The 18,221-nt window shown below is 39.9% G+C and overlaps 1 protein-coding gene across 2 annotated transcripts; it reads right to left on the minus strand.

The window, feature by feature from the left end:
- Nucleotides 1-446: 446 nt before the first annotated feature.
- On the minus strand, nucleotides 447-18,180 carry LOC133528977 (myb-binding protein 1A-like protein). 2 transcript variants are annotated; one of them, XM_061866517.1, is made up of 6 exons: nucleotides 17,795-18,180; nucleotides 17,013-17,195; nucleotides 5,179-5,361; nucleotides 4,048-4,254; nucleotides 2,721-3,468; nucleotides 447-2,413 (listed from the first exon to the last, which is right to left on the minus strand). In XM_061866517.1, the coding sequence occupies exons 1-6, from the start codon at nucleotides 17,954-17,956 to the stop codon at nucleotides 507-509; spliced, it is 3,390 nt and encodes a 1,129-aa protein (XP_061722501.1). In that variant the 5' UTR covers nucleotides 17,957-18,180; the 3' UTR covers nucleotides 447-506. The 2 variants fall into 2 exon arrangements, with proteins under 2 accessions (XP_061722501.1, XP_061722502.1); XM_061866518.1 differs by lacking the exons at nucleotides 17,013-17,195; nucleotides 17,795-18,180 and adding an exon at nucleotides 9,088-10,770.
- Nucleotides 18,181-18,221: the final 41 nt, after the last annotated feature.

Raw genomic sequence — 18,221 nt, forward strand, 5'->3', positions numbered from 1 at the left:
TTTATACTTTGTCGAATAAAATGTATTGTCTCAAATCACGTTTAATATTATAATAATTAAACCAACATATTAAAACTTTCCAAAAGCATTCTAGGCTCACATTTTATAAAAGCTTGTAACCTATAATTTATGTTTGCCTCTCATTCTATCGTCGAAATTTGTTAGAAAGAGAAATCTTAAGTCTTTAGGCGTAATTGCATATGCTCTCTCTTTCTCTCCTATGAGATGCAGGCATGCATTTCCTGGGGTGTCACATGAGCGTCGGCGACCTTTTATAATACTGATTTCATGTGATTTTTGATGGTTGTTCATTTTTGAACAACCCTTTACTGTAATTTCTTGAGAATACCTCGGCAGCTTAATTAGATTTATACCTAACATAATAAGTTGACAAAATCTTGATCAAATACATCTATCTATGAAGGGAATATAGGTAAAAAAAGCACTTGTGTCGATTTATTAAAATTGTATTCGAATAAAGTACAAATGTTAACCAAAGTTAACATTTATTCACTCTCAGAGCTCTTTTTCATCTTCTTTCCTTCCGGTTCCGCATGACCATTAATTTTCTCTAACTTTCGCTTTTTCTTTTTACTATTCTGTTTCTTATTCTGTTGGTTCTGTCTGGGTTCTTGAGTCTGACCTATATTCTTACATTTTGCTGTACCTTTACAAATTCCTACTAAGTCAGACACTGTTTTGAAGTTTATGTTTGAAGGAATATGGCAGCTTTCATGGAACATTCTCATGATATTTACCAACTTCTTAAGTATGTTGAAGAAGTTCTTATTAGCTTCGAACCCACTATCACTTTTTAAGGTACACATTAATTTGTTTTGGAAGTCTGTTTCCAAATCATTCAGTTTGTTTAATGCTGGGCCTAATGGTTTGGATCGTTTTAGGGACCGGTAGAAACCTGTCATCAGCTCGAGACCTTCGTTTCGTCGGAATTGCCTGACCTTATTGTTAAAAACGTTTTCTACTATAACAGGCACGAGCTCGTAGTTCCCGTTCCATTCGGTTTGCAGAACGCTATGGAAGAAAATGATCGGCAATAAACAGTTTCGGTTTTGGAAGTAACTTTGTAGTGCTTCGGAAAAAATAGCAATAAGTGGCGATGTGGAGTGCTTTTGCTTTTTAGGTGACATTTTCGCCTTGGCATTACTATCGATTTTTAAAGAGCAGTGTATTATAAATGTTGCGAATTGTGTTATGATGTCGCCTACGGCTTGGAACATAAAGTGCGACCTGGAACCTTTGTCAATTATAGACTTGAGATTGTCACATAAAATGTCTATAGTAATACCGTCTGTGGACGAAAATTTCCGGATTTTGGTTAACGTTTTTATTGTTTTTCGTACTCTATTCTCCAGCTCGCTGAACTGAGTGTCCTGGATGCAGAACTCCAGACAGCGCGTGAGCGGCGCGATCATCCCCAAACAGATGTCCATGGACAACTCCTTTTCTAAGTAAATGTCGATCAAATCTAGAGCTCTTATTCTAAAATCGGACAGGGCTTTTTTGTCCTTGCGGTCTTTTTTGGTCTTTTTGCCTTTGCCCTGGTTGAACTGCCTGAACGCCTCGGCAAGTGCTTCGTCGAGTTTATTGCCCTCTTCTTCATCGATCTTGTCGGCGTCCACGCTCTCGACGTCGGAGTCTGCGGCGGCGCCGAGAGCTTTCTGTACGGCGATCCTCAGCTGGTCAGGAACCGTGAGTTTGTCGTCCTCCTCTGCGTCAGTGTCGCTGTCCTCGTCCTCGTCGCCCTCATCTTTCTCATCGTCGTCATTCTCTTCTTCAGAGTCACTTTTGTCGTTAACACCGTCTTCAGACTCGCTGTCTTCTGTTAATGGATTATTTTCACTGTCAGGGTCCAATACGGAGAGAATCTGGCCAACTGATGTAGGTGTTACGTATTCCCAAAGCAATCTAAACACACATTGGACCACAGACCTAAGGACACTCGACTCGGTGGATAGAATAGACAATAGAACTTCTGTCAAGACTTCTATCCATTCTGGCTCCTCTTCAGCTAAATTGTCCTCCTTTTTATTTTTCTTTTGCCCTTTCCTATAATGGTCATAGCAGCTTTTTAATTCTTTGATGGAACTCCTTGCCATTTTCACATGGTCCGGTTCAGAGAATAAAAACAGACCCAGTTGGTACAGTAGTACAAGGAACACCTTGTCAATTTTAGATTTGGGTTCATTCTGTTGTATTTTCCCTGTAACTTCCGTGAGCAGTTCCCAGCACTCCATGTTCTCTTTGGGGAATTGTTTCTCGAGTTTGGTCCGAACTTGTTCCTTCTGCAGGATGTCGTTGATGAAGTCTGCGAGCGAGGAGAGGACCTCCATTAAGCTATCTACATTTGTGAACCGGGACGTGAAACAGCGGTAGAAGCAGGACTTGGTGCAGGCTGTGGAGGATAATACATCAATTAACACAAATAAAGTAAGTAGTGGATTGATTTAAAGACTGGTAGGACCAACTGAAGTTACTGAACTTTAAGGACTGAAGTAACTCTGTGAACCAAATGTCAAAAAAACTTAACCAAAAACTTCAGCAGGCTATTTTAAATAGTTTTTATCTACATAGCTGCTTCTACTGTTAAATATTTTTTAAATTGCTTTACAGTGTCTACACCAATTTCAGCAGACTGTATCCTAAAATGAAGAAATATTAAGGCATTGAGTGTGATAGTTAAAATTACGAGAAGAACTTACTTGATAAATCACTGCTGACGGTACCATTGTCTCCACTGCTAATCTTGAAGAAACCGAAGCACATCAGTAACTTCATGTATGTCAGTTTAAAATCCGTGTCGTCTTTAACCGCGTCGTGGCTCACAAGATATGATATAAGCTCTGCAGCTCTCATCCTCTCATTATTAAACCAGTTCCTTTCAACATCCCCTTTAACAAACTTGACAGTATTTGCCAGTATGCCTTTGAACTTCTTTGCCAATTTTTTCACTCCATCTTTATCCAAATCAGCTATGATAGATTTCACAATACTTGTTCCTGTGACCTCAGTAAAATTCAACTCACCCGGGTCAAACAACAATTTCTTTAGAACTTCTACTCGGACTTTGCTCACAACCTTTTCTGATTTTAGGGCTTTGTTCAGAGCATTGAGCAATTCCTTTTCCTTTTTGATCATAATTTTATGATCATCCTCGTTTTCTCGTTTGTTCCTGATCTTGCTGGCTGTTTGCAGGCCTTTGAACCAATCCATGAACAGTTTGAAAAAGTTCTTGCTGATCAAGTCTGGAATCACTTCAACATTATCTTTCAAGTTGTTGAGTATGGTGGTGAGCATATTAACGGCTGCTAATTCCCTGTTCCTGTTGTGTTTCACGAGCTGGCTGTCAATGCCTGACGTCCAGAACAGACCGAGGTGTGGTGATTGGGCAATTCTTATACCTATTTCTTTGAATATTGGGTGACTTAGGGAGTTGAAGTCTATGCCACTCTGAAATTTAAATGAATTTGTGTTAGACACTACTCTAAATCCATCCTATGCAGACCTAACACAACTAAACAATTATATTCGAAAACACATAGTTCATCATCATCTTCCTCGTGTTGTCCCGGCATTTTTATTTTTGCCACGTTTCATGGCAAAAAAAAAACTGGAACTTATCCCAAGAATTTTTTTTTTTTTTATTTGAATTATTACGAAAACGACTGCCATCTGACTTTCTAACTCGGAGGGTAAACTAGGCCTGATTCGGATTAGTCCGGTTTCCTCACAATGCTTTCCTTCACCGAAAAGCGACTGGTAAATATCAAATATTTCGTACATAACATCCGAGAAACTCATTGGTACAAGCCGAGGTTACCGCTAGGCCACCAGCACTTCAATATACATAGTCCATAAAATCAAATTGACATTAGGGCCCTTGCACACCGCGTCTTAATGCGTCGTCGACAGCGATTTCGCGTTTACCGCGATATAAACGCGCTAAAAAGACGCGTGCATGCATAGGCCCTTAGGGGTTACGCAATCGCCCCATGGTGAAGGTAGAATCTTAAAAAAATTACAACTTACCATAAGTTTTTCACAAATGGCATGTATGTTGTCTTCACACAGGATTTCAGTAACGCCCAGCAGCTTCTGGAGCTTCACCTTTTCGGGAAACTTGTTGCTGACCACCATGAGGAAGTATAGAGAGTCCAGGGAGTGCTCCTTCAGTTCCTTCTTGAATTCTTGCTTGATGTGTGGCCATATTATTGTTGAAAACTGATCCTCAGTTAACTATAAATATGACATACAATTTACAAATTAAGAACAGAAGAATCATTTCATTGATTCAGCCCAACAGCAAACTGTGTTCTAGATTTCATAATGGTTACACATAGCATAATATAAAAACCGGCCAAGTGCTTAAAAACAAGCCATATGAAGAGAGTACTAAAGGAACTGAAGCTCACTACTCTAAAGCACCACAGAGAACGTGGAGACCTAATAGAGACGTACAAAATACTATCTGGGCACTATGACCTCAAGGATTTCCAAGAGATGTTCAAGCGCAACAACAACAACCGTCTGAGAGGTCATCACTTAAAGCTAGAAACTCTCTCTCACAGTAACCCATACAAACACTTCTTCAGCAATCGAGTGGTGAGGGCTTGGAACAAACTCCCAGAAGATGTGGTTTTAGCATAAAATGTGAACCAGTTTAAAAATAAATTAGACAAGTATATTATATCTACTACTCGTTCATGACTATCTTTATGAATACTGGATACAGGTCATATCAGTTGTCAAAGTGCCTGCCTGCATATTAAATAATAATAATAAGTGCGAGTCGGACTCGCGTACGAAGGGTTCCGTACCATTATATTATATAAACGGCAAAAAAATCACGTTTGTTGTATGGGAGCCCCCTTAAATATTTATTTTATTATTAACAGAAATACATGATCTGTGAAAATTCCAACTAACTATCACGGCTCATGAGATAGTGACAGACGGACAGTGGAGTCTTAGTAATAGGGTCCTTTGGGTATGGAACCCTAAAAATGTTCTCTGTTCAATACAACATGTTGATTTTAGTGTTCTCAAGGAAACAAAGCAGTTGAGTACAAAGGCCACTTCACAATGTAAGTTTCTATTACTGCAAGGTTTAAATTTAACTACTGGTTTATATTTTGCTATTGACACTGAAATAATCCATACCCCATTAATGAAATCTAATAGTATTAAGTATGCTGCAGTGCCCAGGTATGACTTCTTAGCGCTGGCTTTCAGGAACAGCTGTAGGATCTCCTTCTGCTCCTCCTCTGAGCAGCTTAGCATGTGGCCGGAGCGGAAAATGGCACAGCAAACTAGAATTTGTCCGAGTGCCACATCACCAACTTCCTGAAGAGCAAACAGTGCAAATTTAAAGTTAAGTGTATGATGATTGTGATTAACATGTCCAAAGGTCTCTGGTGCGACGTGTGCACGCCAGCTCCCAACAGCGTCCTCGCAATTATTGAGTCCTGGCAATGATTGCTGACAAGTTTTGCCCGTATATTACATTTTGCTGCAGACTTCATATGCCCAGCAGCACTCTAGTTAATACATTGAGAAATAGGTGACGGTGGTCAATGTGTTAACCACGGTTGCCTTACTGTTTTAAATTTTAGTGTCATTTGTTTAGTTTAAATACTATTTTAATTATGTAATTATGAGTCATTATGGTACTTGAAATAAATACATTTTAATTTAATTTAAAGGGGAGTATGTCTCTTTCTTTTTTTTTTTTTATTAAAAAGTACCACTGCAATGGAGTAAATCGAACATAGTATTACTGTACAAAAAAGGGAACCCGCTTGACATCAGTAACTACAGGCCTATCAGCTTACTATCAACAATATACAAACTATTTTCATCTATCATCCTAAGAAGAATAGCACCTAATATTGACAGGAATCAACCGATAGAACAAGCTGGCTTCCGGCCGAAATATTCAACAATAGACCACATTCACACGATAGAACAAATTATAGAAATGTTTAAGGAATTCAAAAAACCACTTTACATAGCTTTTGTGGATTATTCCAAGGCATTCGACAGTATAGTACACCCATCCATATGGACAGCACTAAGAAATAATGACATAAACAAAACATATAAATATCATAAAAAACATATATTCAAAAAGTGTAAGTAGAGTGCAACTTAAAAAACAAGGGGAAGAGTTCACAATTGGAAGAGGGGTGCGGCAGGGAGACCCACTATCTCCAAAATTATTCATAGCTGTACCTACTTGATGAGATTTTCAAAAACATTAATTGGAAATATAAAGGCTTATGGATACTTGATAATAAACTAACACACCTAAGGTTCGCAGATGACATTGTTCTATTTAGTCAATCAGCGACAGATTTAGAATCAATGCTACAGAGCTTAAACTCTGAAAGCAAAAAAATTGACCTACACATGAATGCCTCCAAAACTAAAATTATGACAAATAGTCAAAATAAAACAATAAATGTAGAGGAAAATCCAATAGAATACGCCCTGGAATATGTATACCTAGGTAAATTGGTGTCGTTTGATGCATATAGCAATGAAAATGAAATAGACAGACGAATAAGTATAGCTTGGAAGAAATACTGGGCCCAAAAAGATATTCTTAGGGAAAAAGGGAACTATAGTCTCAATATAAAAAAGACTATAATGGACTCTTCCATCCTTCCAAGCTTAACTAACGCTAGCCAGACATGGGTTTACAGTGTCTACACCGAAAAAGTAAAAAATAAAATTTTATCTTGTCAACATGCTATGGAACGAAATATACTGAGGCTGAGAAAAATACAAAAAACGAGAAACGCAGACATCCGCATGAAAACTAAATTGACAAATGCCCTTGAATTTAGTTTAAAACAGAAGTGGAACTGGGCCGGGTACTTGTCAAGATACGAAGACAGGAGATAGACTTACCAAATAACTAAATGACCGGCCCAACAGGCAAAAGAAAATGGAGAAGACAAAAGAAATGATGAACCGATGACATAATAACCACAGCAGGAAAATGTTGGATGCATATGGCAAAGGACAGAGGTAGGAATGGAGGAGGCTTTTACTCTCAGAGGGGCCACATAACAAAGATGGAAGAAATAGTTGTAAATTAGAAACAACATTGCAAGACTGGTTAAGTGGAAAAAAAGGTTTAATATTAATAATACGGAAAGTGCCATCCTGTGCCTCAAACAGACTGTCCAATATTATAATAAAGGCAGAACACCGGTCTTTGCATGCTACCTTGTCGAAAGCTTTCGACCTTGTGTCCTACGACGTACTCTGGGACAAGATAAGTAATGAGACGACCTTACCTTATGAAATTACATCTCTTATGAGTTTGTGATGGGGTCACGTTCGCCTGGGCGGGCGTGGCCTCATACAACTCCCTTGTTCCAGACAGGAGCAAGGGTTTCCTAGTTAGCTCAGAGGAGAGAGAGGGTGCAGGGTGAGACAAAGAAACAAAAGTTAATGCTGTAACATAAATCGGCGGGCTTTTATGCCGGTTTATTATAAATAAAGATTCCTTAAATCTAGACGTCCTAGGCTAGGTACGACGCGGGGGTGTTTTTAATTTATAGCAACGGGATTACGGGACGGCGCGGACCCTAAGCTACTCGCGAGTTTTGGGATCGGTATCCCCTAAGAGTGGAGGGGCGGTTTTGACGGGAGCGAGATAGTATTGGGGTGGATACCCCGGGTGCCTTCACGCGTCTTTAAACACGCCGGCACAACCGGGATAAGGAATCGGGAAGGGGTACGTACTCCAGGTGCCTTCACGCGTCTTCAAACGCGCCGGCTCGACTGGGCTACGGAATCAGGAAGGGTACGTACTCCAGGGGCCTTCACGCGTCTTCAAACGCGCCGGCTCAACTGGTCTACGGGAATCAGGAAGGGTAGGGTGGCTAGGGACCGGGAGCCTTAAATTGGTATAACCATCAAAAGAACAGTGTCAGGTGGGCAGGGTCTCTGTCGGAAGAGTATGGGTTGGAGTGCGGGGTGAGGCAGGGCGGGTTAACCTCACCTCGGCTCTTTAACCTGTATACGAACGGGTTAATCGAGGAGCTCAGCAGTACCAAAGTCGGATGTCATATTGACGGTGTTTGTGTCAATAACATTAGCTATGCTGATGACATGGTACTGCTGAGTCCTTCGATTGGGGCCCTCAAGCGCCTTCTGGCGATCTGTGAAAGGTATGCGGTGGCCCATGGACTCAAATATAATGCTAACAAAAGTAAATTAATGGTTTTTAAGGCAGGTACCAAAACCTACACGCTACCAGCAATTTCTTTAACAGGTGTGCCTTTAAAGCAAGTTAGCCAATTTAAATATTTGGGTCACTGGGTCACCGAAGACTTAAAAGACAACTTGGACCTTGAACGGGAGCGAAGGTCGCTGGCCGTGCGATGCAATATGTTGGCCCGCAGGTTTGCGCGATGCACAGAAAAAGTCAAGATTACTCTTTTTAAAGCCTTTTGTGTATCTTTCTACTCATGTAGCCTGTGGGTCAATTATACGCAAAGAGCGTACAGCGATCCTCGCGTCCAATACAATAACGCGTTCCGGGTGCTGATGGGGCTGCCGCGACACTGTAGCGCGTCTGGCATGTTTGCCGAAGCCAGGACAGACGGCTTTGCAGCCGTCATGAGGAAAAGGTGTGCCTCGCTCATGTCCCGTCTGCGCGGCAGTCCCAATCGCATCTTGAGCGTGTTTGCTAACCGCTGGGACAACCCTATGTTAGCCCGGTGGACGTCCATGCATGTTGTCAAACACTGCTGACCCTATGTTGTGCTTGTTATGTTTATTTATTTATTTTATTTTACTTTTTATTCGTAAATTGTAATGCTAGTTAAGAACATCCATTAATAATTAGTTTGTCTGAAATAAATGTTTTTATTATTATTATTTACATTTCTTTATAATTCTCAGTATTCTGGGAATACTGTCTTAATGGAATACACGGGCCAAAGCCAAGTGCACCCCATATTAGGTTTAGGATGAATTGATGAATGATGAACTAAGGTTACGATTTTGATGAGATACAGACGATGAAATGGGCAATGGTAAGTGTGTACTTACTGTGACTGTTTGCGTTTGTCAATTAGGGAGTTGTATATCGCTCTGTAAGAATTTTCTGACTATCCTACAAGTATTTAGAATTACAGCTTTCTGCATTACAAAATAAGAAGGTGGCAATGATAGAGTTTTTATAGAAGTATGTAGCTGTTGTGGGATGACACCTGTAGTAGACAAAACAATGGGTACTATGGTAACGTTATTTAATTTCCATATCCTGGCTATTTCATCTTTTAAATCGGTATATTTAGTAAGTTTTTCAGCTATTGTATTTTGCAAATTATGAGTGTTCGGGATTGCGATATCTATTAAAAGAGCTGTTTTGTTTATTTTGTCTACTACAGTGATGTCAGGTCTATTAAAGTGTGTGGTTCGGTCTGTTAAAATAGCTCTATCAAAATACATTTTGTGAGTGTGGTTTTCTAAAACATTTTCCGGAATATACTTGTAGTAAGGAACAGCTACCTGAGGAACTAGGTTGTATTTGATCGCAAGTTTCTGGTGTACTACGTTGGCTACCTGGTCGTGCCTGTGCTTATAGTTGGTCTGGACTATTGATCTGCATGCTCCGGTTATATGTTGGATGGTTTCTCCTGTACTATTACATTTCCTACATAAATCTGTAGTACTATTTTTCATAATGAACTTTTGGTAATTACGGGTCTCAATCACTTGAACCTGGATAGCCATCATAAAGCCCTCGGTCTCTGGGAAGAGCTCACCGTATTATTATAATAATAATAATAATGTCTCTTTCTCTCACAGTTTGATAGAAGTGTCATTTGTTTGACAAGGGATGAAAGTGACTTTAATTTTTTTTTCATTTTAAAGATAAAAGCTAAGCCTAATGATATTAATGTCTTTAGGAAGATCCACACAGGACAAGCTGCCTTGTGAAGAAATTGTCTCCACCCACTGACCGAGGTGCTTCGCGGTAATATCCTCGCAAGGCAGCTTCTATATGGACCTGCCTGTTGACTATGATAAATAGAATCTTCAGACAAAAATTGAGATAGAGAATATATATAGTAAGACATATATATAGTAATTATGACAACACTATTTAACCAACATTAAAAGGTCAAGGTACATGTTTCTTTGTAACAATTATTATTACATACAGTGAGCAACTGTGTAAGATGGGCACGCTCTTTCTCCGATGAGTACAGGTTGGAGTGCGGGGTGAGGCAGGGGGGGCTAACCTCTCCCACGCTCTTCAACCTTTACGTCAACGCGCTGATCGAGGAGCTCAGCAGTACCGGTATCGGCTGTCATATAAATGGAGTTTGTGTAAATAATATTAGTTATGCGGACGACATGGTGCTGCTGAGCCCCTCGAGTGGCGCACTGAAGAAACTGCTCAATATTTGTGAGTCCTATGCGGTGGCCAACGGACTCAGATACAATGCTCAGAAGAGTGAGCTTATGATGTTCAAACCAGATAAAATTCGTTATACTGATGCTCCTGAGTTTGTACTTACTGGTGCAAAACTACATAGGGTAGACAAGTTCAAATATCTGGGTCATTGGGTCACCGCGGACCAAAAAGACAATGTTGATATAGAGCGGGAGCGCAGGGCGCTGTCTGTCCGATGCAACATGCTGGCCCGTAGGTTTGCAAAATGTACTGAGCAAGTAAAAATTACACTATTTAAAGCTTACTGCCAGTCATTCTATACATGCAGCCTATGGGTTAATATACGCAGAAGGCATACAGCGACCTGAGAGTACGATACAACAAGCGCGTTGAAGCGTGTTGCAAGTACAGAGCGTTGTTGCGGCTGCCGTGCTGCTGCAGTGCTTCTGCGATGTTCGCAGAGTCGCGCACGGCGGGTTTCGCCGCCATTATGCGCGCGCGCTGCGCCTCCATGATGCAGCGCACACGCGACAGCCGCAACACGCTCCTGCGCGCTGTTATTGATCGCTGGGACTCGCCAGTGTTGAAGAGGTGGATTGGGCTCCATGCCCTTACATAACATTATTTTTATTTTTATTTCTATGTTATACACTAACACAAGTTTCTATGTTTTTTTTAATGTACATTACTAAAAAAATATGGATCCTTGGTCTGAATTAAAGATTATAATAATAATAATAACAGTGGTACTGGCGTGGATGAAAATATTAAATTATTGGATGTAAATATTATATGGGATATATAAATGCTATGTTTGTAATTACAGAATGTTAAGGTTTATTATATTATTTTTTTTGTATCTGTAAAGATACAAAAAATAAAGAGTATGTCTATAAGAGAAAAAACAAAGTTACAAGACGCACTATTTCAAGCCCTCAAATTAAAATGGCGATGGGCAGGACATATCCCACGGTATAAAGACAATAGATGGACAATATTGGCAACGAAATGGAAAGGCCCTATTGGCAAAAGGAAATGGGGAAAGCCATATAAACGATGGCTAGATGATATAACAGAAACTGCAGGGAAAGACTGGCTAAACAAAGCGGAAGACAGGCAAAAATTGAGAGAGTTGGAGGAGGCCTACACTCGAAGAGGGGTCCAAATTAAATAAATAAGTAGTAATAAAAGTTCAAATGTAAAATGGGAAATTTGGAAATAAAAGCTTTTTTATTTATTTTTTATTAATTATTATATTAAGTATTGCAGTAAAACAAGAACTTTTGCAGATTACGTATAATTTTTAAAACATTTTTTTCAAAAAAATCAAAGTTTGTTTTCACCCTGTATAAAAAATTAAAATTTACAAAATTTATAAAATCACTTTAAAATAGTAGAACTAAAAGTCTGCCTTCCGCATAAGGGGAAAGGTGGGGTAAAACTGCAAGGAAAATAAAAAAATACGGCTGAAAATTTAGAGAAAAAATGAATTAATGTGATGAATAATTATGGACTATGAGGGTTGATACGATGGCGCATGATACCTAAATTTTTAACCGGTTAATTAAACAGCCCAACAAAAGAGGCTTTTAGAATTTTTAGGAAAATTTAGTATGGCGGATCACAGAACTTTAGCAAATGGATAAATTAAAAATATAACACAAAAATACACAAGAAATAATTAGAACTAGATAATACTGTTAAAATTTAAAAACAAAAAAAATATTTCAGTGGAAACAGGGTAAAGGGGATGAATGTGGCACACGCCAAGGTACCGGCAGCTGGATTCAGGTTTACTCGTGTAGAATGGATGGCGCACAAGTTGGCGACTTTAAACAAGCCGACGAGGTAAGCCTTACTCGCTTCCTGGCGAGCACGTATGGCAGCAGACCGGGCGATAACGATGAGATTTCTTCACTTCACCACTGCTTAGCGCCGACCTGCGCACGGCTTTGGAGACCTGTCGCTTCCTGGCTAGCGCGTATGGCAACAGACCGGGCGATAACGATGAGGTTTCTTCACTTCACCACTGCTTAGCGCCGACCTGCGCACGGCTTTGGATACCAACTCTTTATTTAATATTTTTTATATTTAATATTTTAATATATATATACAGCATTACAGTCGAGACCAAAGCACTGTACAATTCAGATTATATGATAGGATTACATACTAGGAAAAACAGATCACAATCATCTTTCGTCCATCACCTCGCAATACCGCAGACACATCTGATACACAGCCGTCCATCGACTTGCAAACATATCACAATCTGGTGCCCATGACAGAAGGGAGTTCAGCAGCCTTAGAGCCCGCACAGCAGGCGAGTTTTTATGTGCTACAGTGCGTGTAATTGGGACGGCCAAAAGCTTGTGACTTCGCGGTCGCAGGAGATTTTTGGGCACAAATGGAATAGCGAGTCTAACAGTTCGTCCTACCAGTTCAGGACAGTCTGTCTCGCCACGTAAAACTCCACATGCTGTCACCAGGAGATTGTAATTGCGTCTGACTGCAAGGGAATTAAAACCTAATGATCCTAATAAGTACTTGGTCGGATATAAGAATGGATAGTAAGTATATAGCTTCTTATACAAGAACCTAAGAAATGTTTTTTGCACTTTTTCTACGAGAAGGGCGTATGTGATTTCAGCTGGGTTCCAAACAATACTTGCCGCCTCAAGCTTACTCCTCACAAGAGCCGTGTAGAGCAGTTTGATGGCTCTGGGATCGTTAAAATCGCGCACATTCCTGATGACGAAACCAAGTCGCTTATAACAATTGGCAGCTAATCCTTTTATGTGGTCATGAAAAGTAAGAGAGGCGTCGAAGGTAACACCCAGGTCTTTGACAGTTGTTACACGAGCTATGACTTCTGAACCAAGGACATACTGTGCAATTAAAGGTTTTGGCGAGCGAGTATAGGACATAACGCAACATTTGGAGACGTTGAAATGCAGTTTATTCGCAACACTCCATTGCAAAACCTCATTGATGTCTCTTTGCATCGCTTCACAATCCGCCATTTGTTTAACACCAAGCATGAGTTTTAGGTCATCTGCGTACAAAAGGCACCTAGTATTCTCTTTCAGAACTACCTCGAGATCATTTATCATGATGCCAAATAGCAGAGGGCCAAGAATGGATCCTTGACTAACTCCGGATTGTGTAGAGTAAGTGGATGAAACAAAACAACCATGCTTTACGAATTGTTGCCTGCCGCTCATGTAACTGGCAAACAATTTTAACAATCGCGGCGAAAAACCAATGGCACACAACTTTCCAAGTAAAACATCATTATCAACTTGATCAAAAGCTTTCCTGAAGTCAAGATAGAGGACATCAACCTGTGTTCCTCTATCTAAGTGTTCTGAAATGATGTTGGTAGCCGTCAACAGGTTGGTGTCCACTGATCGTTTCGACCTAAAGCCGTGCTGTGCGTCACAAAGGAATGGTTTTAATTGGGGAGAAATCAATGCCTTCAGTACAGATTCAAACAGCTTCGCTAACGAAGAAAGTATGGCTATGGGCCGGTAGTTCTCTACACTTGAAGTGTCACTAGATTTGGGAATTGGAGTTACTCGAGAGAGCTTCCACCGTTTAGGATACACACCAGTCGCAATTGACAAGTTAAAAATGTACAATATTGGCTGAAGAAAGTGATTTTTACATCCCTTTAGTATATAAGGTGGAAAATTGTCCGGTCCTATGGAGCTTTGAGCTTTAAGTTTAATTAAGGCCGTTTCAACGTCGCGGGGTATAATAAGATTGATATGCACATAGTTCGCGGATCTGAAGCTATCATTCAGCATCACGGCATTATGATCTAGGGACGGGGTATCGGGCAAGAAAACGCTAGAGAAGAATTTCGCGAACGCATCAGCTGCCTCCTTACCGCTGAATTCCTGATCACCAAACCTAACACAAGGCTCAAAGCCACCTCTGGACTTAAGGCTACCTATATGCCTCCAGAAAGCACGAGGATTATGACACACATTAGCTTCCAGTCCACTGACGTAGTGATCATAAGCTTTGTCTATTCGTTGCTTTATGTCGGCACGAAGTTTTGAAAACTCATCGTATATAGCTACATTATTAGTGCTTTTCCATTTCTTGTGCATTCTAGCTTTGCGGGTTATATCGTAAATAATATCTTTACTAAACCAGACCGGGTAACATCTAGAACGACGTGTAGACCTCTTTTTCCTTAAGAATACTTTATCAAATAAGTCATATATAATACTATAAAAGATGTCAACAGCTTTGTTAACTTCCTGCGCAGCCAGTACATCTTGCCAGGATACTTGGGATACGAGTTCATAAAGTAAGCTGTAGTCACCCTTGGCAAAATTCCAATCCAGGTGAGGATTAATATTGCTTGGATCGACAAAGTTAAAAACAGATCTCTCATGGTTACTGTCAGAACAAACGACTATATCCAGAGGTGGGTGGTAAGCATCACGCTTAGGTACTAGTCCACCGCCTGTTATTTCCCTAATATCGGTTATTTGAACCCGTTCTGTCACAAGCACCACGTCGAGCTTACCTCCATACGCATTTTCAATTTCATTCTTCTCGGTCAGGCCACAAACAGTTAGAAAATAACAATAATAATTTAAAATATTCTGAGACATATACAATGGGTTAAGATTAAGATCTCCTAAGATAATTATAGGTGCACAAACATTAAAGGTTTCAATCACAGATTCGACTTTGTGGAACCATGACATATATACTTCATCCGAAGCTCTTGGATGTATATAAACGACACAGACATGGAAGCAGGTGTCGCCGATATTCAGCGTTGCCCAGAGATCTTCACCACTAGGGGTTTCTAGCTCCTTGCGCCTTGTTAATGCCCGGACGGCAGGCAAGGAGAACTCCTCCGCCGCGAGCACCGGTGGCACGGTCACGCCGCAGCAAACTCCAGCCAGCACCAACTATTTCCGGATCATCAACAGAATCCGTTAAAAATGTTTCGGTTACTGCGACGATATCAGTATTACAGGAAAAGAAATTATGCCGAAAGTGATTCAGTTTGGTATTAAGGCCTCTTACATTTTGGTAAATAATATGTGCGGTGGGTTTGGTTACTGAGTGATGGAGTCCCTCGCCCCTAAATTCCTGCTTACTACGTTTTTCGCTCCGAAGGTCGGCGAAATAACCATTCTTTAACTCTTGCATTATGAGGCCACACGTCTGCTGATAAACACTTATCAAAATGTTTCATTGGAACTCCAATCTTGAAAGACTTGTAGTCTCCTTTCGGCTTTAATTCTTCCACCGTACATATCTCATCTGTGCAGAGAACTTTCAGGTAGTCCCGTATTTCATCAGGGCCAGACAGCATGTTCCACAGATGTAAATACTTGCGCTGCTCCACTGCTTTAAGGGATGTTACGTCTGGACCAGCAGTACCGCGCACCGAAAGGTATCTTTTGGATTTCCTACTTTGTTCAATTTTCGTCCAATCTCCATCGCCCTGCTCTTGGGAAGAAAGATCTACACTCTGGACATGAACTGTGGATGACTCAGTTAGCGGCGAGCACGAGGGTTCCGCAGAAGGAGGTTCCGACGTCTCAGTGATTGGCTTCTCCTGTTCAACATCCGTTCCTACAGAAGTAAGTTCCAATGTCTCAGTTGATGGATTTTCCTGCTCATTATCTCCTACAGTACTCGACAGCGCACCCGCGTATGTAACCGGCTTTTCGGTAGAAGTCTTTGTACTTTTCTTCGGTTTTTGCGGTTTGTGTATTTTTATGAGAGGCCTCTCCTCTTCGAACGCCGATTTATGCGCGCCTTTGGTAGTCAACTGTTACCAGGAGCTTCTCCACCCGTGGATTTATGCGCACTTAAAAAGACTTCGTGTTAACTATTAAACTGGCTATAAATTGCAAAACTGGTTTAAAACGACCCGGGAACACAAACGACTTCTCCACTCCGAATTCACCAAACCATCCGCCGAAAAACAACTTCAATCTTCTCTTTTTCGAATATTCCATAAAAATTTAAATTCAAAATAAGCGCAAATAAGCACTTAATTTATTAGAAACGGCCAGGAATTATACGAAAAAAGGTCGGCGCTTTCTTTTTCTTTTTTTTTGCTAAAAGCGCCATCTAACCATCAACGCCTGAATTATGAAACCGCATAGAGAGACAACAGAAAGAGAACTGAGCCAGCTGACAACTAGAAGAAGAAGTTTAAAAATAAACCGACAGATGTTGATTATGTAGCAATTTCGCTACAGCATCTGCTTTGTATATATAATTGCAATTTAAATTTCGTAGATGTACATAATTCATATTAATTTACTGCCACCTAACTATTACCCATGATGATGAAAAAAAAAAAAGTTTTCAGTTTATTTATGTAAGTAAATATTCTTTATTTTGCACCACATAATGAAAAGCGAATTCAGAAAAAACACAGATTTCAACTATGTCTATGTATGTTCACATGACTTTTTCATACAAACAAACCCTATGTTACTAACAGCTTGCATATTCTACTACTTCATAACATTACCATTTATTAAATTACTTTATTATTTGTTATATATAATAAATTACTTACACTTTTAGAAGATCCGTTGGCATGCAGCTCCTGCTTGATCAGTTCCAGCAGCTGTGCAACCGTCACTTGAAACTTCTTCAAGAGGGTGACTAGGGTGGCAAAGTAACCTGTTCGTATATCCGGCACGTTAGCACCCAAACTTCTGACTAGCCTTTTTAAAACATACCCAAGCTCCTTTTTATTCTGAAAGAATATTCTCAAATATATATTTTCTTTATTTACTGCTTTAGCTTTAAGTACTTTAACAAGAAAATCAATGTAGAAGGCTTTTGGTTATGCGTTTGAAATTTCAAAAAACACAATAAGACAATCTAGGAATTTCTCATCTATCATGTTGAAAGTACTTGTGAAGGACCTGCGGTGGCAGTGTGGTTCCATTTTTATCACTTGTCACTATACCCGTCACTTTCACGCTTACATACTTGTTAGAATGTGACAGCCATGGTGACAAATGATAAGGAGCCCACCATCTTAGCCCTACTGGAGATTGATAGGAAAAGGGTGGCTTTATAGGTCAACAACACAGTGGGCTATTTTGGCAATGAGTTAAGTCATGGCATTCCTGAATATAAATTTTGATTTTAGTAATTGAATCTAATGTTTGTTAAAACTTACAAACTTTAGATTCAGTTACTAATATACTTAAACTTTTCACAATAAAAGCATGATAGTGATAAACATGATATCAACGAATTAGTATAAATTTATATTATATACTAATCCGAAAAAGCATATAATCCATATCTTTATGTTTCTCTAATGCAATAATGATCAAAACTAACCTCCTCTCCGCCTTGTTGTAGCCGTGAAATTATTTTAGCGCCACCGTTAAGCTTGGAACCTTTATCGGAAGCTTTGAGCAAATCAAATGCATCCAGCACTGAAGAAGTAACTTTCACATCTTTAGTAGGCTTTATAGCGTCCACTTCCATTTCTTCACCCATTTTTTTTAAACTTGTATTATATCCATGCTTACAGAAAGACGCACATCCTAACCCACATGTGAGTCGGAGAACTTGACGTTTTGACGTAAAATTGACAGATGTCAAACGTGTACCGTTCGAATTCACGTGCTACGGAAATACGAACGAGTTTTGGACTGTCAAGATACATTGTCTATGAATTTAAACTATTTTTACACCCTCGGATCGCTTGAATCGAAGAAATCAATATTGATCGTGCAGTAAGGTACCATTTTTAAAAAATCCT

Source organism: Cydia pomonella, chromosome 20 (genome assembly GCF_033807575.1).
Source record: "Cydia pomonella isolate Wapato2018A chromosome 20, ilCydPomo1, whole genome shotgun sequence".
Taxonomy (NCBI): domain Eukaryota; kingdom Metazoa; phylum Arthropoda; class Insecta; order Lepidoptera; family Tortricidae; genus Cydia; species Cydia pomonella.

Coding starts and splice junctions, on each gene's coding strand:
- LOC133528977 (XM_061866517.1), bottom strand. CDS start 17,956: ATGGGTGAAGAAATGGAAGTGGACGCTATAAAGCCTACTAAAGATGTG. Junction 4,255..5,178: donor TATTAGATTTCATTAATGGG/GTATGGATTATT, acceptor TCATATTTATAG/TTAACTGAGGATCAGTTTTC. Junction 2,414..2,720: donor CGTCAGCAGTGATTTATCAA/GTAAGTTCTTCT, acceptor TATCCTCCACAG/CCTGCACCAAGTCCTGCTTC.